General features: G+C 46.4%; 1 protein-coding gene across 1 annotated transcript; it reads left to right on the forward strand.

Moving 5' to 3' along the window:
- Positions 1-5,309: 5,309 nt before the first annotated feature.
- LOC142055660 (syntabulin-like) lies at positions 5,310-22,312 on the forward strand. Its single transcript, XM_075089778.1, has 2 exons — positions 5,310-6,253; positions 22,307-22,312. The coding sequence occupies exons 1-2, from the start codon at positions 5,483-5,485 to the stop codon at positions 22,310-22,312; spliced, it is 777 nt and encodes a 258-aa protein (XP_074945879.1). The 5' UTR covers positions 5,310-5,482.
- The last annotated feature ends 226 nt before the right edge of the window (positions 22,313-22,538 follow it).

Below are 22,538 nucleotides of genomic sequence, written 5' to 3' on the forward strand. Positions count from 1 at the left end.
ACTGTGTTTTTACTCGTCCCCTTTCTTTTCCAGGGGTTAAAACCAATTTTAGCTCTTCAAGCAACACAGGCTGTACCTCAGTGCCTGAAGCCCGTGTGTCGGCTGCTGGAAGCAAAAGGTCTTTTTCTCACAAGTAAGCAAAGCAATTTTTCCTGAAGAGTGAGAGAGTTGCTAGTGCAGAGAGAGACTACTATGTAAGGCCTTGCAGCTAATACATAAAATACCACTAGTGTGAGTTTTGGAACAATTTGGCTAACACTATGCTCTTGGGCAGCACTTACCCTGATGAGAACTGTAATATGAGAAAGGGGAAAAAAAAGCTATATTTTTTGAGACCAAAACATGTCAGTAGGCCAGATCAGCCGACAGGTATTTTTTTTGTTGTTTGTTCATAACAAGTATGGGAGATACCCTCAGGTAAGACAGAAAAGACTTCAGCTGGAGTGGAGGAGGAGACAACTGGGTGTATGTTGCTTAACAGCAGTACCTCTAAGAAGTTAACCTTAATCTTTTGGTCTTATCACTGTTTTCTCTTTGTAATAAACTGTCAGCTTGGCATGTCCCTTTCCAGGTCATGACCTTATTTTTTGTAGGAAGAAGTAGACAATATTGCCTTTGATGCTTTTGTATTCAACACCCTTGCCCAACCTTTCTGTAACTAAAACTATATGCAAATAAAAAAAAAAACAAACCTGTTATCTATCTAAACAAATCTTTCAAGAAAGATTTCTGTAAGATTTCTCCCTATCATTTGTGAAGTGCAAATCCAGAGAGCTTGTGAATGCGAGGGTGAGGACATTTGGGTGGAGCAGCGCACATTGTGCTCCACCCACAAAATCCCTGCTGGTTACATTTTTTGGAGTAGGCGCAAAGAGTTCAGATTGACAGGATGGGTTTCCTGCCCTTTGTGGAAGTGCTGGCAGGTAGGCCAGGCCGGGACTGGCAGTGGGATACCTCTATGCTTAAGTCACATAGATGTCTCTGAGGTCGGAGTGTGCCCCAGTGCACAGAGATTGGCAGAATGATGCTTAATGAGCAGTTTCCTATCTGTGTCATGAGACTGTTAGAAAAATAAACATTACCTAAGCACTCTCTAGATTAAATCTAACCAGTAAAGGTACTGGCCGGGGTTGTGTGTGTGTGTGTGTGAAAAATACTAAGTATAATATGAAGCCCTAAAATCACCTTACTTGCAGTAAGATTCTGTATCATTGCATGTATTTCTGTGCATTTAAATGTAACTTTAAATTAGAGCATCCTGACCCACTTAATTAGACAGAGGTCCTCTGTAATAATGCTCCTTCAATTGAATTGCTGCGTTACGCACAGTCTATGTGAATTCTGCCTCACCCAAGAGTTGATGCTGTACTGTACGAAGTGGAAGGAGAGGTCTCCTTTGCGATATGTTCTCTTTTAACTGTTTGACTCAACTTCCTCTGAAAAATCTCAGTGTTGTCACAAACCACAGTCCAGCACTTCATTGTAAAATAATTATAAAATCACCCAAACCACAGCAGTGTGATGAAGGTTTGCAGCAGCCACCTTCCTTATAAACTGTTCCATTTTCAGAGGAGGGACGAAACCAAGTTAGGGAATCTTGAGAAGAGTTCTTGCTTCATAGTGCTGTGGTATTTAAATTTTTATGTTCAAGCCTCTTTGGTTGGCTGGATTTGCCTTTTTCTTTTCTGAAACCAGCCCGTTCATTACAGTTTAGAAGAACAAATTCCATGAGAGGATGTAGGTAGCAGTGTAGCAGTGCAGGAAGACAAACCAAGTGAGCAAGCGAGGAACCCACCTTGGGAAGCTGTGCTCAGAGCACCTCAGTCCTTTGGCAGTTGCCAGCAGCACAGATACCAGTTGTTTCAAGCCCACAGTCGACAGTCAGGTTATTTAATAAAGAGTGGGAAAAGAAAGGTAGATACGTATGAGGGAAACTGGAAGGAAGGAAGGAAGGAGGGAAGGAAGGAAGGAAGGAAGGAAGGAAGGAAGGAAGGAAGGAAGGAAGGAAGGAAGGAAGGAAGGAAGGAAGGAAGGAAGGAAGGAAGGAAGGAAGGAAGGAAGAAAAAAATGTGTGGTTTTCTTTGTCTATTTTAATACTATTTCAGCCTGCTCACAGTAGGGTTTGAACTATATCTAAGCAAATGAACGGTCAGGCATTGGAACAGGCTGCCCAGGGAGGTGGCAGAGTCGCCGTTCCTGGAGGTACTTAAAAGATGTGTAGATGTGGCACCTCAGGGCATGGTTTAGGAGACTTGGTGATGTTGGGTTGACAGCTGGACTTGATGATCCTAGGGGTCTTTTCCAACCTTAATGATTCTATGGTTCTCTTCTATGATTCTATGAATAGTTGACAGTGGCAGCTGAAGCACCCTCTATGCCAAAGAGAGAAAGGAACAGTGGCTCAAACAAATCTGTTTTCATCACACACTGTGATCCCTCAGGCTGCTTGCCAAGGAGCATGAAAGCAGTCTTAGAGCAAACCTCCACGAGCAGGCATCTCTCTGCAGGTCTGGCCAGGGAAGGCTGAAGCGTGGTTCTTTTAGCACTAGCCCAGGCTGCAGTCCTCTCATTACTTAATGGAGTCAGAGGTTCAGGGAATGTGGATGATCTGGTGGAGTCAGTGGGAACCGTGCTAGCCACAGAGAAACGTGAAAATGGCCACCGTTTCCCTAGATCACATAATTCAGACTGAGAGCCCCACAGTCAGTGAAAGAGTGTGCAGTGGCTGATGACTTCAGGACTTTCTTCCCGGCCACTCACAGTTATCTACCTGTTTTAGTGTGTAGACAACTTTGTGCGTGAAATAAGACACATAATGAGTTGTGTGATAAAGATAATCCAGTATGCTTTAACCATGTTGGTTCTCCTCCAGTTGTGGCCTTCATGGTCAGAATAATGGATCCTTATCCAACAAGTCCAGACCCAGCCCACCTGCTTCCCGTGAAAAGGCCCCTTTGTCAACACTGAGCAAAAACCAGCCGAGTCCTGTGAACACCCGTCAGAATTATGGGGCTTCTTTAGCCAGCAGAAGCAACTCAGGCTCAAACAAAGGAAGTGACAGCAGCCAAGTGACGAGGCAAGTCTTTATTTCAGCATCCTGGTGTTCAGCACACTGACTTACCGTCTCTGCACTCAAATGTGGCATCAGCTGGTTGTCTGGCTTGCCAAAGGGGTCGTGTTGCTCCTCAGCATGGGTGTGACTCTTCATATTGGTGGTTCGACAATCAACAGTGTGCTCTATCCCATGTAGAAGTTTTACTGTTTCAGTACTGTAAAATTCAAGGTTACTTTTAGTCAAAGCGCTTTGTAGCTGGTTTTCACTCCAAGGCAGGCTCCTTTCCGTGGTTTTATGCTGTCAGTTCTCATGTGGCTTTCCTGGTTCTTTCACAGAAAGGTCCTTTCTCCTTTGGAGAGAGTTGGGTGGGGTTGTATAGAAAATATTGTATGCTCGGGTGAAAATTCACCCTGCCCGGCCTTAGGTACCTCTGCGTGCAGTTTCCTCTACAGGGAAGAAAACTAATACCTGCGGGAGCGTGCGACAGGTATTGCAGAGAAGAAATTGTTGTTTCTCTCCCTCCCTTTCTCTCTCTTTCCTCCCACCCCAGGCAACTCAACAGCCAAGCATGTCAGATACACACCTAAAGCTAGACAGGATTAATGTAGGTTTCAGGGCGCTCGGCTTCTTAACTCACATGTGGAGCTGAACTCAGTCTGTACGCTTCCTTACCTGGCTGTGTCTGCAGCTGGGTGCCCTTGCCAATGGCCCAGCTGCCTGCTCTCGGGCACCGTTTTGGGTGAGGAGATGGCTAGGTGTTTTAAAGTTAAATGTCTCATTTGAGGTAATGGCACTGAAAACAAGTACGATAAATAGTAAATTTTGTACTATAGCCACAAATCAGCCATTTTCTCAAGTACTTTGGTTTGCCAGAGGGAGTCACTTGTGTGGACACTGAGGAGCCCAAAATGAGTCAAGCGCCATATCAGTCTATGGGATGTGTTCCTTTTTGCCAGGACTGAAGAACTGTAGGAGTGATGTTATGTGATGGTGTGATGGTTTTTTTCTTTTCAGGCGATCAGGGAAATCTATTTCTTGTGGTCACAATTGCAGCACTAAGCCAGAAAATCCGGAGCGGTATTTGACTCCTCTGCAGCAGAAAGAAGTTACAATACGGCATTTGAAAAAAAAGCTGAAGGAATCCGAGTGCAAAGTTACAGAAAGGTATATTTCACTTCAGAAATAAGACTGGACAAGATTTATTCAGGAGCATTAAGGGATGGGAGTCCTGATCATTTGTACTCTTTTCTTGACCATGTAAAGTTTTCATTAAGAGATTTGAAATATGGTCGGGCTGATTAGGTTGTTTTCAGGTATTTAAGGTTTCATTGTGTGCTCAGTGAATATGTACCGTGCACTTTCGTTACAAATATGGCTGTCTCTTTTTCCCTTTTTTTGAACTTTCCCGATAGAAGACTTTCAAAGGATAGTTCTTCACCAGCCTACTTTAGCACTGAGACCTTTTATACATAAAAAAAGTTCCACCTCACTCAGAAAATATGACGACAAATGTCCCCCTTTTCCCCTAATGAAAGAAAAGCTCTGACACAAACTAGTGTGCCCGCTTGTGGTTTTGTTGCTTAGATATGGACTTTTTTGCAATAGCACTTTGTATGGATGCTAAGCGAAGAAGCAACAATGTACATTACACAGCAACAGATGTTGTCTCTTTTACTAAAGCTGTGCTCTGAGAACTGGCTTTCCAGCACACACAACCCAAGCGGGCACAAAGGGTTGTTTGAATGGAGCCCCAAGGTAGAGTTCCAGGGACCCCTTGGTCCTGCTTTGGGTGGCCCGACATCTGTACCTGTGAGGGCTGGATCTCACGCAGGGGGCCCTTCTCCCCACTTGCTTGCAAGTGAAGGCAGAAGCCTCTGGATCCATGCTGGGCTGGGGGGGTGCAAAGCAAGCCGGGTGCAAAGCAAGCCAGGTGCCTGCAGCCCTGAGCCATCCTGCTGTCTGAGGCCACTGTTGGCTCTGGCTATACGTGACGAGCTGCTGGCAGGCACAGGGGACACATCCAGGCAGCTGTTTGTCATTTCCTCCAGGGTGAGGCAGTAGATGAGATGTCAAGCGCTGTACTGGTTGGACCTAACCCAGAGGCCACCACTTTCACCTCAAAGTGTCCAGGATCACAGCATAGCCCACAAGGCTGCTGGCTGTGTGGCAAGGTTGGTGACTCCAGCTAGGAATCAGCCAGTGTGTCTTGGCAGCCAGCTGACATCTCTGCCAGTTCTCCCAGAGGTGGCAGCAAATGATGCATGGAGGAATTTGCTTCTTCCTTGGAGCATCTTTGCAGCATAGCCACCCCAGTGAGGTGGAGCCTCACGTTGACTCTTTAACTAGGCAGTCACCAGAAGTGTTACGATATTTTTATTTTGCTCCAGGGAAAGAGAAATCGAAAAGCTCAAAGCTCAGGTGGAACGTATGAAGGAAGACTGGATCGAAGACGAGTGTAATCATGTGGAGATGGAGCTGAGCCTCTTGGAAGCAAGGAGGGAAATTAAAGAACTCAAGCAAGTTATTGAGAGCATGAAGAACAGCTTGGCTGAGAAAGACAAAAAATTTCAGAAATACTTCCTAGAAATAAGCATTGAGAACAAGAAACTGGAATCTTTGGTGTCGAGCATGGAGATGGCCCTGAAGAGCTCTGTGAGAGATGAGCAGCGCCCGGAGTACACATGTGACTCTGAGGGCAAGCCGTTGTGTACCACGATGCCAGACAGCCCCACCACAGAGGACCAAGCTCTGGAGGAGCTGGCAGATAGTGGGCTGTTTCTTCATGAGGACACAGCTAACGGGACTGATTTATTTGAAGAGAGTTTGACCACCACAACCCCTGAGTTGAGTGAGCCAGCTCCCTCCAATTCTACTGTGAATCAAGAGATGCTTGAAAATGTTCTGGATGAAAAACTAACTTTTTCCCAGGAGGAGGAGGAGAAAGTCAGAAACATGATGGTGGAGCAGACCATCCAGACTGATGTGGTGCCATATAGCCTAGAAGGGGAGCAGTTCATTCAAAACATGTTCAGAGCTCAGAGCTCAAGGTGCCTGTCCTCTAAGCCCGCCTTCTTCACTGAAGGAATTGGGTCAATTTCTCTTGAAAGCCTCAGTGATTCTGGTATCGTAGCGGACTTAACTCCAGGTGAGCCAAATTCGACCATCCTTTTGTCTCCTGTGACACCTCCATGCAGGAAGGTGGAGCACGGAGTTAATGAAAACCATTTTGTGGAAGAACTTGATTTTACAGAACCTGATGATGATGAAGTCTTTGGGTACGTCAATACTGTTTCTCAGACAGGAATAAAGAAGAGATACTGGAGCAGCAGACTCGCCAGCGATCTGGCTGTAGCAGCCCCTGTTGTACCAACTATCATGCGGCCTTTCAGTACTCATGGAGCAGGAACAGATCTCATTTACAGTACTAGAGCGTTGTTTTGCAGTTCTGTCCTAGTCCACCGTTTTGCTCTTGACTCTTTGATTTGCCCTATAAATCGGTTTGAAAACATGTTACTTGTTTCAGAATGGAAAAGGTAAAGCCTTTCTACAGGATGTTTGTAACTGGTGTTTTTTGAGAGTACTGCTGCCTACAGAAATAGTCCTCCTGCTCCCAGTCACCATGTTCCCCACCCCCCCACCCCACCGTGCTGGTGTCTTTCTGGTGCCAACATATCTGCACAGTGAACATGACCAGGGAGATCAAGGAGAATACAGTGAGTTCTCTTTCATGTTTGTTTGCTGAATGTTAATTTGTTGTTTGTTAAGCTCAATGAGTTTCCCTGGCTGCTTCACTGGGCAAATATACCAGCACTTTGCACTGGCTCAAGAGTAGCGTGAGACGTGCACGGGAGCAAACGGCCAGAGAAAGGTGGGCTATTTCTTTAGGCAGCACTAACCTAAAGCTTTTGTGAAATTACAGTGTTGAGTGACACGGAGGCTTGTTCCCGCTAAGGATATCACACATGTATTCCAGAGAGCATGCTAGTGTTATCCATTCGTTGTCCAAAGAGTCAGTTCAATTTAGAGGTAAACCCCCTATTCCCCAGGCAGTTTCCAGCACATTGTTTGTTCCTGTCTTGTGTAGTGTTCTTCTCAGTTGTACAATTGCTTGAGTGTTTCACCGGTCTTGTGTGTTTACAGGGACTGTAACCAAAAAGGTACTTTGTTGAGAGTCTTGAAACGTGTTAGAAAGATAAGTATAGGTGTAGGTACAATTTGAGTGTTAATGTTGTTTTAAAGTTTTAATGTGTTGGAATGTTGTAGTCATATGAGCCCTTTGAAATGTATTGTGCTTTAGCTTATTGTTTATTTAATTGTTTCAATGTAAATTACCTTTATAATCACAAGTTCAATGAAGCCTGTTAGAAATGGTAAATGTGTGAGTGCTTTATTGTAGCAAAGCCATATAAAATAGCCGGTCTCAGCTGAGCTATTGGGCACAGGCAGAGCTGGCGGAGGCACTGTATCAGGGCATAAGGAACCATCAGGACCCAAAGAAGAGAATTCTGCTGAGAAAAACTTCATTACAGCTCCAAGCATAAGCACTCAGGCAGAGAAAAAGGCTCCAGTTGGTCGGTGGACACACATGCCACCTGCATGACTGCACCCATGCTGAGTTAACAAATGCAAGTGCCTAATCTTTAATTCAATGCAATCTTCCAGAAGCTTGTAACTGCTCATTTCTGTGCTGCCAGGAGAGTGTCAGTCTTCCCGGCATTTAACAGAAGTCCAGAATACCTTGTTTAATTAACCTGAGAGCCATGCAGTCTCAGTGTGCCCGCTGAGATGCCACTGTGACCATCAAACCACAAATTCTTCCTGTCCAAAACTTGAAATCCATGCATAGTTCAGAGGAGGGCAATGCTAACCAACAGGCGACATAGCGGTGTTTGCCTGCCTCCACCCAACCTTTCAACAACACCTCTGGCCGGTTAAACCTCACTGGCTTCCAGCAAAGCAAGTGTAATATTTCTCTGTGCAACCCAGAGCAGAAGAAGCCTAGTGAAGCCAGACAACGCCATGCACTGCCCTGCCGCTTTGGGGAAGAATGGAGTTATTAGCCACAAGGAAGGAGGAATAGTTGGCCAGCATGTGGGGAGCATTTGCAACACTCAAGAGGGTGACGTGCACCAATGCTTACAGAGGCAATTCAGAGACCTTTTGCATCCTTGTAATGCGAGGGTTCTGAATTACTTGTGTTTGCAACAGATTCTCTAGTGTTCATTAAGCATTTCACTAAGGAAGAGGAATCAAACAGGCATGTTGATGTAACACAGGCTCCAAGAGTTCACAAAGATGAGAACATGAGAGCGCCTTGCTTCCTCTGCCAGCAACTTCCTCTTCCACGCTCACCTACCTTGTTGGGTTCCTGCAGGCCACTTGACTTGCCTTATGACACTACTGCAATACATAGTTGCTGCAAAGTCACTTTCAAAAGCTTTTCTTTTAAGTACCTGGGCACAAGGGCCAAAATTAATAGGTTGGCGGGTGGAGGGGATGGGACTGGAACACAAGACACAACATGCCTTATTGCTACTTCAAAGCATGTCTGTTCAAGGCTGAGAGCGCAATATTTTATATGTGATTTTACCATCTTTATCACAATTTTGGGTTTCTCTTTAACAGCCACTATTGTTTAAGTGATCTTTGCTTTGAGTGGTGGTGAAATGGAGCATAGTTTAGAGGACTAGTTTAGATCTTCAGTTCTAGGAGAGAGATTCACCTGTGACTACGTGGGTGTCTTTTGCAGCAGGCAGGCAACAAAGCAGTATGAACCTACACTTACATTTAAAATGTCAATAGGCTGAACTCATTTCAAACCATGTTTTGGACGTGGTCCATGTTTAAGACACAAGGCGCTAACACCAGAATAACGTCAAAATTGCTTCTTGCCCTTAAAAATCTTCTGTCCGCTCAACTCTCATAAGTTATTTAACTATGCTCAGCAAGAGAGTTCCCGTCACATTCCTGATAGAAGTCCGTGCTCTGATCTCTACCTGAAATACAGCTCGCTTCCAAGCTGCCGCCTTTCCTCCTCCATCCTGCAAGTATGCAGACAGCTCAAGGTACCCTTTGTAAGAAGAGGCCTGAAGTACCACGATAAATGCTCCAGTCCCAGACTTTGTGGGACTGGCCTTTGCTCCCCGATCCACAGAGGATATCCCAGTTGTTGTGACAAATGTACCACCTTGATTTTTCCCCATCTAATATTTGGCTTTACTCTTAGTCATGATTCACCTGGATCCTGCTGCTGCTGTATGGAGCAGCTAGGGGAGGACCATTAGCCTCCAAAGAGTTCAATAAAACCTCCTCCTTTTTCTGAGTTGAGAAATTGTTCATACCATACTGAGGCAAGAATTGAAGTCTTGCCTCAAAGTGTGCAGGTGGGGAGCACAAGCAGGGCATAGGTAAGGGTCAGGTAGCAGGTGGCTGCTTGAATTCATGCTTACAGGGTAGCATAGGAACCAAGGCGGCTCCTTCCCTGGTTGAAGCAACACCTATTGATAATCCCATTATGCATTTCTCTATTTCTCTTTCTAATCCAGGCTCAAAGAAGCCTTTCTTTAATATTCAGCTGAAGAGGTACCCAACATGCCTCTCAGCTGCTGAAAACACCGAGGCACAGGCACTGCCCACCGCCTCACCAGAGATTCACCTGCATGCTTACTTAGGTCCACCCACTCACAAGGCTCTTCTTCACTTCTGATCCCTTCCTCATTTTGCCTTCTTTCCCCCCCCAAATCAACTACCTCACCTAAATCCCAACCGCTAGAAATGCGCTAAAATTGAACCACTGTTTTATTTATGTCCTACATGAGCAGAACAGGGGAGCATTTTCCTCCAAAACCCTTCAGACAAATGAACATGGGGCATTGCAAACACAAGCAATTATAGCGCAGGAAAACATATGAAACCAATGCATGCTGTTTTGACATACAGACTACTAGCTACGAGAGCACTGTACCCTTTCTGGCATTATGTCAGGACTTGGTAGAGTAGATGGGAGCAATTCCTAGAGCAGTTGTGCTCAAGTACAGGCAGGGAAATGGAGGGAAGAACAGCAAAACAGTGTGAGTACGCAGCAGGAGAGGGCAAAGCAACGCAGGAGGGCTGATGTGCAGGAGGTGGCAGCACCTAATCGTTTTTAAAACGGCTGAAGGCTCAAAAAACACGAGCATTCTCATGACGCAGTCAGGGGCTTTGTTTCTAACTTCTTAACTAGCCAATGTTTTGTTATTTTTAATAAATAACATCTAGTTGCACCTATTTTACATTGTCTCAGAAACAGCAATAGTAAGCACTAAACTAATTTTTTTAGAAAGATGCGATGTCGCTTCCAACCTAAACTAGGCAACAGGTATTAGGTTTCCCTGCCCTGTGTCAGCAACAGGGAAAGAATTATGACATGTGCCTCCTTACTTCATCAGTGTGGTTAAAAGGACAGACGCGGATTGCTATTAAAGCTTATTCACAGACTTTCTTCTTATCTCCAATCCACCATCAGATACTTTAGAGGTGTGTACTAGGAGCAGATTTGCTTGCCATACTGCTGTTCAGTCTGGACAGACTGTAGTCATCGATTCTACTCCAGCCAGAACACTTGCGCAGAAGATACACACAAAAGTGCATATTGTTGCTTTCTAAAAGGTATTTTAAAATTTCACATTTCTCAATGACTTCTTTAATGTCTAAAAATTGCTGTCAAATCAGTTGGTCTGTGCAAGGTTTTAAGCAGCATGACAAGCATACTAAGTATTTTTTAAAACTTTTCTCCATGACAAAGGCCATTCAGAGTAAGTCTTACTGTCTTTACTTTCTCAAGTACTTCTCTTTTAAGCAGAACTTGTGTCTTACAACTTAGTTAAAAATTCTATTTTTCGAGGCAGAGGTGATCTAGTCCCCCCGCCCCTTCCCATTCTGTTACAACTTCACAGGACCCTGGATACACAGGGAACCCGTCTCAGGCACAGGATTTGCTGTCCTCGCTCATCTGCCACAAGACAGCCCATGAATTCAGGGATAATAGCATCCGCACAGCAGAAGATGCAGGAGGTATTCACTGAAGTTCTGAGCTGCACCTAATAACCACATGGACCCTCCTCCTCCCACACACCTTGCCCTCCAGCAGACATTAACTTTTCTTCTTCATTAAACTACTGTTGTCTTCTACTGCCTATTTATCTTGCACGCTTTTCTGAGAGGAATCCCACTGTAAATACATACAGTAAGTGTACAAAAATGGAACCTGAGAAGTGCTGTTAACTGAACTGAGAATTTTCACACTTAGATGTATTCACAGGAGGACACCTTTTTTTCAGTTGTACTACCTATGCAACAAGTATACAGCGTGAGACTTTTTTTTCCCCGTAATGTAGGAAGTAGAAGAATTTCTGCTAGAAATACAAATTTACCAATACAAGTAAGCGATTGAATTGCTCCCCTACGTTCACAACATTAGCCTTCATAAGAAAGGAGCAGCACGCACCACTGCTGTGTAGCGATGCCCCTGCTGTTAACCACTGTAGTGTTGTAAAGGGGCAAGGTAGCACAGGGGCTGCAAGTGACAAAGTGACAAGAAATCCACTTTTGTGTTCAGCTGTAACTTGTGCTCTACCAGAGCGTACTCTACCAGGAGTACGTTGAGAGTCGTGGGTCACCTTTAACAAGTAATTTTCTTCTGCACGCGTCAATATTATCTCCCATGGAAAAATGTGAAACATTTATAAATACCTTTATGGAAAGGCAAAAGCAGACATTCTCGATCAGGCAGGAAGCAAAGGGTTCTTTAAAACTGTTTAATTACATGTTTCGGGTAAGCATAGACAATACAGGAGATTTACCACACTCTTAGGTATTTCCATTCTTTTCTCTAGGCTTGAACTATTCATTAAGGATGTCTTTCAGTCAACATCCTTGCTCAATCACTTTTGCTGCAAAGAAGGGTGCTGGAATAGGACTATTGCAGGAAACTTCATTCCATCAAGGCATGATTTTCTGTGGGCTTTTTTTCTCCTTTAATAACCACCTACTAGTCGTTGAAGATATTCGGAGAGAACCCTGCCTTCCAAGATGCCCTGAAGAATGTACTGAAACCAAACGGTTGGAGTCCTAGAAATGCTGCAGCCCTAGAAATACTTCAATCAATACCAATATGTATGTTGTAGAGCTGAAATTCTCTTTTTCATTGGCACTGTGCCACTGATGCCTGGCTTGTGTCCGGACACTTCTACATCAGTTTTGTTTTCTTCTTCTTTCATTAGCCTTTGGGCTTCTTCCCCCATTTTCTTTCGTTGCTGCGCTGCTTCTCTTTTATTTTTCTCCCTTTCTGCTTCCTGTTGTTGTCTGCAATTAAAGAAAATGTGAACTGCTAAAGAACACGAGTCCAATTTTCAGCATACTTTAAGTTCCTGTCAGAAATGGGTTATAATTAATAATTTGCCCAAATATTTTGCAATCTAAAAGCCACTCAGTTCTCAAGGATTCAGTGTGTCAGGGAGAACGTAGGACAGTTGTAAGGCCCAGAGCTATTTAGACAAATCTAATGCTTCAAGTAACAATACTAGCTGTCTTTTTCAAAATCAGACCAAAACAATTTGACTTGCCTAGGACATTGGCTTGTGTCCCTCCTTCCCCTCAGCAGAGGCATCAGAAGCTATCCTCTTTGTAATGCAAGTACTACAAACATTTTCTTCATGATCAGATGAGGTGACAACTTCTAATGTTCCTTTTCATGTATTCAGCATCTGTGTTGTATTCTATTGCTCAGTACAGATAGAAACAATAGCCTTTTAGGAAAAAAAAAATTAAAGTCTACAGTTGTGTATCCTTTTAGCATTATTTCTTATCACTGCTATAAAACCCCAGACATCATTACCTGCTAGCTCAGAGAATCTGTCGACAGAAATAGGTTTCTAATTTCAACAAATACATGGCTGACTAGAGCAAAGGAAAAAAGTAACCCCCAAATCCACTTGTTTTATTCCCCACTTCAGCTAGAACACATCACTGAGTGGCGCCGGGGCAACAACTGGATCCATACTCCAAGTGGCACGTTGCAGCTCTCTCCTCGATTGCATAAGTAGTAACAGAATGATGTTAGGAGGTTGCTCCGGCTTTGCGTTCAGTTTATTAGATTAGAAAAATCTGTCAAGCTGCTTGCAAGAGGACTTAAAAATAAAAATGAAGCTTCATTAGTTTGAAAAGGTGAAATTTAACACAGATTCGGTAAGAATAAAGATGTGCTTATTAAAAGAGAATCAAGAATTCTCATTGACAAGGCCGTAAGGAGTTAACTTTCAACATGCCTAAACTACCCGTGCGCATCCACATAAGTGTGTAAAATGCAGAGAATTAAAAGCTGTCATCATTGGATGCAGCCGTGTATGGTAGATGCCAACTATGGACAAACTGGGCACACAAAACTTAGAAGTATTTGAGGTACAAAGGCTTCATATTATCTTTGGACTGGGCAGGACAGGAGAGGGACTGCACTTATTCAGTACCTTCACGGTTTCCCTTCATTGATTATTAATGGCCAGAAGTTTCCCTATGCTCTGTTAAGCTGCTCTGCTGTCTGTCATGGAAGAATGAAATTAGTAATTTGCATCAGGATCTACCTCCCAAGTTAACGGAATTCCCAACGGTGTTTTTGAGGTGATGTCCCACTGTTGTACATTCCACCAGAAGGCCAGGTAGGTGACAGTGCTGTCAGTCTAGCATATGCAGAGAAATAATGTTTGCCACTTTACAGTAGCAGATTTTTGTATGTTCCCTGCACCTCTGAACTGATGCAGAAAGGAAGACGGTATATGCGCACTAGCCTGCATGTAAAGGCAGCGGTATTCCAAAAAGCCACATGAGGCGTTAAGCAGTGCTGCTATTCATTTGCAATTCTGAAGCGAGGACAGTCACAGCAGATCATGTTTCTGCCCCACCCTATAAACTGCACAACACACAACTCCTCTGCACAGAGAGGTGGTTTCCATGCACTCCGCTGGCTGAGTAATTTTATTGGACTCCAGTAGCATCCAAATGAGAGGAGACCTTCACATTACCTCAGACAGAGGAACTGAAGTCACTGAAAAATAAATACAAGCAATAAATACAACCACAAAGTGATTACCTTTTCACTGCTCTTTTACTTGGTCATTATTCCAAACATTGATCTCTATTCCAAACTTCCTATGCGTATTCAACATAAAGCTACGACCTTTCAGGCTCAGAAAAGGTTTCGTTTCTCAATAAAGAGGCACCTATGATGAACTTCAGCCACATGTGACTCATTCTTTCTGGGTTCCAAAGCAAGAATTTGAGCGGAGTTTGGATGGAATGATGCAAGCTGTTTAAACCAGGGAAGTATTCATTCCTGATGTCAGCCTTGCTTTGCATTCCTAACACAATTTATGTCCGGAAAAACCCAACTCATTGGTTAACAGAACACTAATTATAATCACTGTTAGCACACTCTTAGCAGACCTTCTTATTCCAGCCTGTTTTTACTTACTGTAGACCTACTGAATAACTGTAAGAAGAACGACTTCATACTATTCTTTTACTTCAACACGATTATAAATGTACTGTTGCTGTACGCTTCTATGGGAGAACTTATCTTGGGCCGCATATCTCCGGGACACAGGGCTCTACCCACCCTGGGGACAGTGATGCACAGACATCATTATGATGGATACAAAATGTCCGTTTATTTAGCTGCGTCACACGCTTATATAGCTCTTGCGCTTCCTGTTCCTGCCACTCCTATGGGGAGGAGTCTACCTTTCCGTCACAGCCCGTGATCTTCCGGTCGCTGATCCCTGTCTATTCCCCTACATCTCCCCCTCCCCATGCTGCTAAAAGTTCTACAAAGCTACTTGCGTAAGCGGATACATATTGCGGTCAGGTCTATATTCATGTAACTCTTTCAGGCGCTCTTTGATTTGTCTTATAACACAGCATTACAATGGCAGCCCACAAGTAACCATGGTTACTACACACAACAAGATCCCCCCAATTATTACTATCCAGTCCCAGTTCATATCTCTCTTTTGCCGCCCTTTCCCAGTGTCGCTCTCGTTGCAATATTGCTTGCGATCTTGTCAAGGAGCTCATTTCTTTTCCCAATGGTACGGCTAGCATGAGGATCCATGTCTGCAGACCCTGCAAAGAGACAACTCAGAAAGGGATTATTCATTGTACATCCTTGCACAGTTCTGCTTTCACACACTTTGCAGGCACCCATTCTATGCGCCCTTCATTCTCAACCGCGGCGTAGCCCCTCCCCAGGCATCTCAGTTTCCATCCTCTCTCCCATTGCTCACTGCCTGGGAACCTTACTCGTACCTGCGGATAGCGCTCGCCTGCTTGAGCTTTGCCAAAGTGCTTCTCCACTGCTGTAACTTGCTCCTGCCCGCGTATAAAATGATTAAGCGAATATGATGCACGCATTAAAATAGTTTGCTGAGCTGCTATGGGTATAGCTCCCTTAATCCCCTCCCCCTCCCCAAGCTGTATTATTTTTGCTTTCAAGGTGCGATGAGCGCGTTCAACTATTGCCTGCCCCGTGCTATTGTAAGCAATGCCGTGTTTTAATACAATATTCCAAGCTTTACACCATTCTTCGGTACTTCAAGCCCAAAAGCGTGGTCCATTGTCTGTTTTTATCTCGGTGGGCTTTCCAAGCCACGCCATTACCGTGGTCCAATGCGCAGTCAACTGCGTTGCGGTCTGCTTCCGATGCTGAGTAGCCATGATGACTCCACTATATGTATCAATTGTAATCGCCAGGTGCCGTCCGGGGGCCAACTGTGGACATTCAGTAAAGTCAGTCTGCCAGATGGCATTTGCTTCCAGTCCTCGAGGGTTGACTCCTGCCTCCCACAATGGCGAGTGCTGACAGTAAGGACAGGTGGCTACTACTTCTCTTGCTGCTCTTATTGAGATGCCACACTCCTTTGCCAAGGCTTTAGCACCCAGGTGCAGTTTTTCATGCAGTTTCTTTGCCTCCGTCAATGTCCAGACTCCCGCGGCTGCCTCATCAGCCATGTGATTCCCCTCAATCAGTGGTCCAGGCCCCGTCTGATGACTGCGAATGTGAATTACTGTCACAGTTGCTCCTCGCTGCGATAAAGCAACCTCTAGCATCAAGGCAATTTCCGTGTGTGGTACACCCTCTCGTTTCATGGACATGAATAGTTTATACACATATAAGGAGTCCGTGCACACATTTATATGCCGATCTATATCCTTTCGCAGGGCCATCTCTAGCGCTTTCACTTCTAGCCACTGCACACTTTTACCCTGCTCTTCATACGTCTGGCGCATCCAACTATTCTCTTCTTTCCACGCTACCGCCGCTCTGTTCGTCTTTGAGGAAGCGTCTGTGAAATATGTTGGTCCTGGGTGAGGGGTATCCAAAACTCTACTATCCACACTCAAATCCACCACTTTGGCTGTCTTGGCCCACCTCTGTACCGTGCCTGTGACGATTTTCCCTGGGTATGAGTATACTGCCAATTGTATATCCTCTTCACTCTCTACCACCTTCCGCCATTTCTCCCCATTCCACGGCACTGTGAGCTTATCTGGCTCCTTTCCAAAGATTCCCTTGCTCTCCCGTCGCAGACGCCAAATCATTCCCCCGGCTACCTTGACTTTTGTGGAGAACGCATCCTTGGGAACCTTCTGATATACCCATCGCAGTGGCTTTTCTTCCCCTGTCCGTATTTGATATAGCAATCCTAATCCTCCACCGGTGGTCAGAATCCAACCTGCAATTAATTCCTCCTGAGGGTCCCACCGCCATACTCCTTCCTTTTGCATTCGACGTTCTATCACCTGCAACTGCTCGACTGCCTCAGGGTCTAAACTCCTGGGCTCCCATGGGTCGGTCCCTTTCAGCAACACATAGAAGGGTTGCATCTCCTCACCGGTGGTGCTCACGAATGTCCGCAACCACTGCAGTGCTCCTACCAGCTTCTGTACATCGTGTAAATTTTTAACCTTAGGTGTAAGTTTAACAGGCTGAGCTTGTATGCAATCACCTTGTATTCTAGCACCCAGAAATCCACACACTGGTCCTCGCTGTACCTTTGCCTCAGCTACCTTGAGGCCCTGTCCCGCAAGGCCCCTTTGGGTGTCTGAAAAGACTTGTTCACACAATGCCTCGGTGGGCACAGCTATGAGGACGTCATCCATGTAGTGGATCATGTAGATTCTCTCCTGATACTGTTGCCTTACTTGCTGCAATGCAGAAGCCACATACCTCTGGCAGATCGCTGGAGAATTTTTCATCCCCTGCGAAAGTACTCTCCACTGCCATCTACTACCTGGTTCTGCGCGGTTCACCGCGGGCAGAGTAAAGGCAAATCTCTTTCTATCATCTGGATGTAGTGCAATACTGAAGAAGCAGTCTTTGAGATCTAAAACAATGACTCGCCATCCTTTCGGGACAGCACTCAGATCTGGTAGGCCAGGTTGGAGAGGCCCCATGTCCTCCATTTGCTGATTTACTGCTCTAAGGTCATGCAGCATCCTCCATTGGTTTTTATCTTTCTTTTTTATAGCAAATATAGGGGTGTTCCACGGGCTCATCGAGGGCTCTAGGTGCCCTGCTTCATGCTCTCGTTTTACTATAGCTCTTACAGCCTCTGTTTTCTCTGTTGTCAGGGGCCACTGCTCCACCCAGACGGGCTGTTCGGTTTTCCACACTAACCTGCGGTGACGAAGCCCCTCTGAGGCAGTGGCCCTTATGCTAAATTTTTCAACCCGATCCCCATCTGGGCAAGGGCGTCTTGCCCCAACAAGGGGCTTGCTACCCCATCTGCTACTAGTATGGTCACTACGGCCGTGAGGAGCTTCCCTGCCTCCTCGTCCATGACTTCGAATTTTACCGGGCAAGTACTAGTCCTCATCTGTTGTTCTCCTCCTACCCCTATTATACGTTTTCCCATGGCAAGGGGCCAAGTTGGTGGCCACCGTTCGAGTGGCATCACTGTGACGTCTGCCCCGGTATCCATTAACATTCCCAGGCATATCCGTGCCGGGCAACTCGGCTCTTGCGGGGTAATCATCACCGCCGCCATGGGTCTCTCATCACAGCCTATGACCAAGGCCACGCGGGGGCTGCAACCTGCAAATCTTGCTGGTTCTGCTCCCCTGCCTGAAGGTTCACTCCCCCTTGGCCCGCTACGGTGGGCCAAGCTCCTGGCACTGGCACCATGATGGGGGCCATTTGACTCACAGGAGGCGCGAATCCCCCTTGCTTCGCCCTCCTTTGGCCGTTTCCCGGCTTTGTAGTTGGACAATCTCTTGCCAGATGTCCTGGCTTCCCATACACCCAGCACCTCCCTACTGGGCGCGCTCCTCCTCCATTACGTCCCCCCCTTTCCGCTAGCAGGCACCCAGCTTTAAAGTGCCCTTGCTGTCCACACAAGTGACATCTCGGCCCCACCCCGGCCGCTTGCACCATCACCCTTTATTCGCTTCCACAGTCAGGGTTCTGGCAGATGTGCGCTCCCACACCGCCATGCTGATTCAACGCCTCCTGGCGCAAGACATGCCTGATGGTTTGACCCAATGATGCCCCCACCGCCAGGGTGCGGAGGACATCTTGTGTTTGCGGATTTGCTTGATTTCGGAGGCAATCCATAAGGACTGCCTCCTTGGCTGCTTGTGGCAATTCTGATTCTACAATAGCCTTCTGCAACCTGTCACAAAACGTTGTAAACGGCTCTGCTAGTCCTTGCTGTATCTTTTGCCAAGGTTCCGCTTTTTTTTCATACCTGCCCACTTTGCTATACGCTCTGCGGGAACTCTCCGTTACCGCTTGCAGCTCCCTGCCCCTCCTCCAGGAGCTATCCGGACAGGGAATATCCCGGGCATCTCTATCCTTACTCCATCGAGGCTACAATCTCTGGCTATCAGCCGCCAGTTAGGTAACTCGACTGTCGCTGGGGCGCCCCCTTCGTTAAGAGTCCTGTCTGCCTCCCAGTTACTTCCCCTGGTGCGCGCATAGCCTGCTGCAGCTGCCGCAGCACGTCCTCCGCGGACCCCTCCGGAGCTGCAGCGCTCCAGACCTCCCCTTTTGGCGGTCCCTCTCTTCCCTCCTTCTGATTGGTCCTCCGAGGCCCCGCTGCCTTATGCCTCTTTTTTGCGCGCTGCAGGCGATCTGCCCCGTCTTCCCACATGTGGGCATCGGTTTCTCCCCCAACTTCTCATTCGCTGCTACTCGAGGTTGATCTATACCCCCCCTGTCCTCCCCTCCAGGCACCCCAATCCTCCTCCTCCTCGTCCGACTCCCATCTCAAGGGTTGCCCCGGCAGCCAGTCTCGAGGGTCGGGCAGAGGGCGGTGCCGCTGCCGGCGCTGCTTCCGGCGCTGGTCATCTTTCTCCTTCCGCTCCGTCACTCCCGCTGCGTCCGCTGGCACGTCACCCTCCCCGCGCCTGTGCCAAATCGTCCCAGGGGTATGCGGGGGGCGGGGGGCATTCCAAAGGTCCTGCTGGCTCAACAGGGAACACCGCCGCTTCCCGATCCACCTCTTTGGGAGCCTCAGACTGAGTAGTTGGCCAGGCTACTCCGTCCGAACTCTCTGCTTCTTCCGCATCCCCCGCGATGCTTGCCCCTGTCTGCGTCCCCACTGCCGATCCTGGGTCTATTTCCGGGCTACTCTCGCCTGTAGCACCGTGCAGGCACAGCCGCGCCTGCCGCCACGTCTCCTGATCATCCCGAGCTTTCAATAGTAACCGGTGTATCTTTCTCAGAGCTGTATGTACTGCCGTTTTCTCATCATAGCCCTTTCGGCTGACTCCTCTTTAATTCTCACCCAATTATCTTTATTAAATATGTCTGCGGGACTCCGTATGAGCCCCCGCGTAATCATCCATTGGATGGCCTTTGAGGTAGGCGCCTTCGAAATCGAAGTTCCATGTTCCTTCCCCAATCCCTTCAGTACCTTTACGACTGATTCCATGGCGCGCCCGCCGTCCTGCGGCTCCCCGTCCCACCCCTGCGTGCCCCAAGCTATCTTTTCCCCCCGGCGAACTTGCCATGCCGCCCCGCCGATCACGTCGGGGTCCCCACTTGTTGCTGTACGCTTCTATGGGAGAACTTATCTTGGGCCGCATATCTCCGGGACACAGGGCTCTACCCACCCTGGGGACAGTGATGCACAGACATCAATATGATGGATACAAAATGTCCGTTTATTTAGCTGCGTCACACGCTTATATAGCTCTTCAGCTTCCTGTTCCTGCCACTCCTATGGGGAGGAGTCTACCTTTCCGTCACAGCCCGTGATCTTCCGGTCGCCGATCCCTGTCTATTCCCCTACAATGTACAAAAAACTTTTTCACACACGAGACATTTTATACAGTGCTGCTTATTCAGCCAAAGAGCATTTAGCTTGACTGTTCCTGTTGGGAAAAAAAATAAATTCGTTGGCATTTAGAAAGTCTAAAGGTGCAGATAGGTATCTACAATTTGCAGAAGCAACCAAGTTCTAACTAACTTCAATTAACTGAAAATCCAGTTTAAAGGAAAATCCCATTTTATCGTCCACTATGTTGATCACTGCCTGGAAAATTTGGGTGCATCTCAGCCCAGAATCTGCTGGGGAGTGGGGAAGAAAGAGACTACAGGAACTTTGCAGGCACTAGTAGCCTACTGCTCAGCACTGTCTTCCAGAACGCTTTGGTTTCCAGGAAGCCATATTGGGCTTATTTCAACTGCTACACATAAATACCAAGCCACCAGAGAAAAGGTCACAGGATATAGTCTTCCCTGTTACTTAACGGAACACAGCCCTCCATTTCTACACAAAAATGATTCCAGTCTAAGACACTTCCAGATATTAACTGAGCACCAATAGGTACCCAGACACAGGCAGCTAAGGGAGATCCTTACTTTTTCTGCACATGGATTTCATTCTCAATAAGCACTGCTGGAGTACAGTCAGCATTAACACTCCGGAGGGTTTGGGGAGACTTTGTCCCCCATTTAGCTGTCTGAAATCTTCAGATCATTTTGTAGACCAAGAGGCAGTCTTCTAGCATTAAGAGACTACAGATCAGTTCCTTACTACAGTCTCCTGAGAACAGAGGCAGGCGTGCCAAGTACTATGCCGAAATGTTAAATGTCAGAAGTTAATTACACCGCAGATATATACTGCAAGAGAAACTGTAAACCCAGAAGGTATTGCCTATCAACCTTGCTAAAAAAAATCATCTGAGACTTTGTATGGAGTACTTGATTACTGTACTTGTAACAAGTAAGCGTAATACCTTACAAAAAGAATTACACAAAAGAACAAGACAGATCTATGTACATATACTACATCAAGTGTCCTAAATAACTCCACAGCTCAAGAGAAAAAAGCAAAGACAGAGCGCTAAAATATTAATAATTTTTAGATTTCAAAACAAATCCAAAATGCAAATCACGAGTGGGCTTTTCAAAGGTTTACAATCTTAGCCCCTTCAGTATGAAATTGTCCTTAAAAATTAACACAGCACTACTACTCTTCAGCAAGGAAAACCCCAACAATTCTCTCCTCCTTTTTTAACCGTAACATTCAATTTTGAGGTTTCAGACAATTTTTCATGTCAACAACATTTAAGTCAGAACATTTCCAAGCACTTCACCTGCATTATGCAATGTTTGTTCTTCCTAACGATTTACAAATCTAAGAGACATTTTACTGAAGCTGATTTAAAATACCCCCAAAAAACCAAGAAGATGCACGCTTCCAGGGTTGCGCAGTGATGAACTGTCAACAGGTTTCAGTCCCGGTCATTTATTTGTTGGAGCCCTAGCAGGTGAGCGTCCACTTTGTTGCTGGGCTCTGGCAAGGTTGCCACTTACATGGCAAAGCAAGCAGAGAGGCCCAGCGTTGGTGTGGTTGTGAAAGGGCTGCCAAGGGATTGATGTCATGGAAAAAGCCAAATGGCTTGGGAAATCTCTTTATTTTATGTCATTTTTCTTACCTTGGCATATCCAATCTCCCTCTGAGATGATAGAAGTGGTTCATCCTGCAATGCAGCTGCCCTTGTCTTGGGACGCATGTCCATCTGTGAGAGGTTTCTCAGCCCTGCTCTTTGCCAGTAGCTGTCATGTCCTGTCTTGCCCTGTCCACCAGCTGCCCTTGTGGCAGCTGCTGTGGACAGCTCATGTGGGTGGCGGACAAGCTGATTTACTGTGCAAATAAAGGGGATGAGAGGTTGCCTGTCTGGATGTGTACAGGTCTTCCCTACTGCCCTCAGGTATAAGGCAGTGCCACCCACCACCACCCAGGGACTTGCCCTACACGCTCAGCTTGTGTACAGACAGCTGTGCTCAAAATGCCTCAGGGCTCCTCACATCTCCTGAAAACCTCCCATGTGGCTCCCATCAGCCACCAAGTAGCCCCTGGTCACAGGGTTTGGCCACACCTGTGCCATTCACAGCTTTCTTCATCTGCCAACAGGAAGGAGTGAGGGCAGGAGGAAGAGCAGG

This window comes from Phalacrocorax aristotelis, chromosome 3 (assembly GCF_949628215.1).
Source record: "Phalacrocorax aristotelis chromosome 3, bGulAri2.1, whole genome shotgun sequence".
NCBI lineage: Eukaryota > Metazoa > Chordata > Aves > Suliformes > Phalacrocoracidae > Phalacrocorax > Phalacrocorax aristotelis.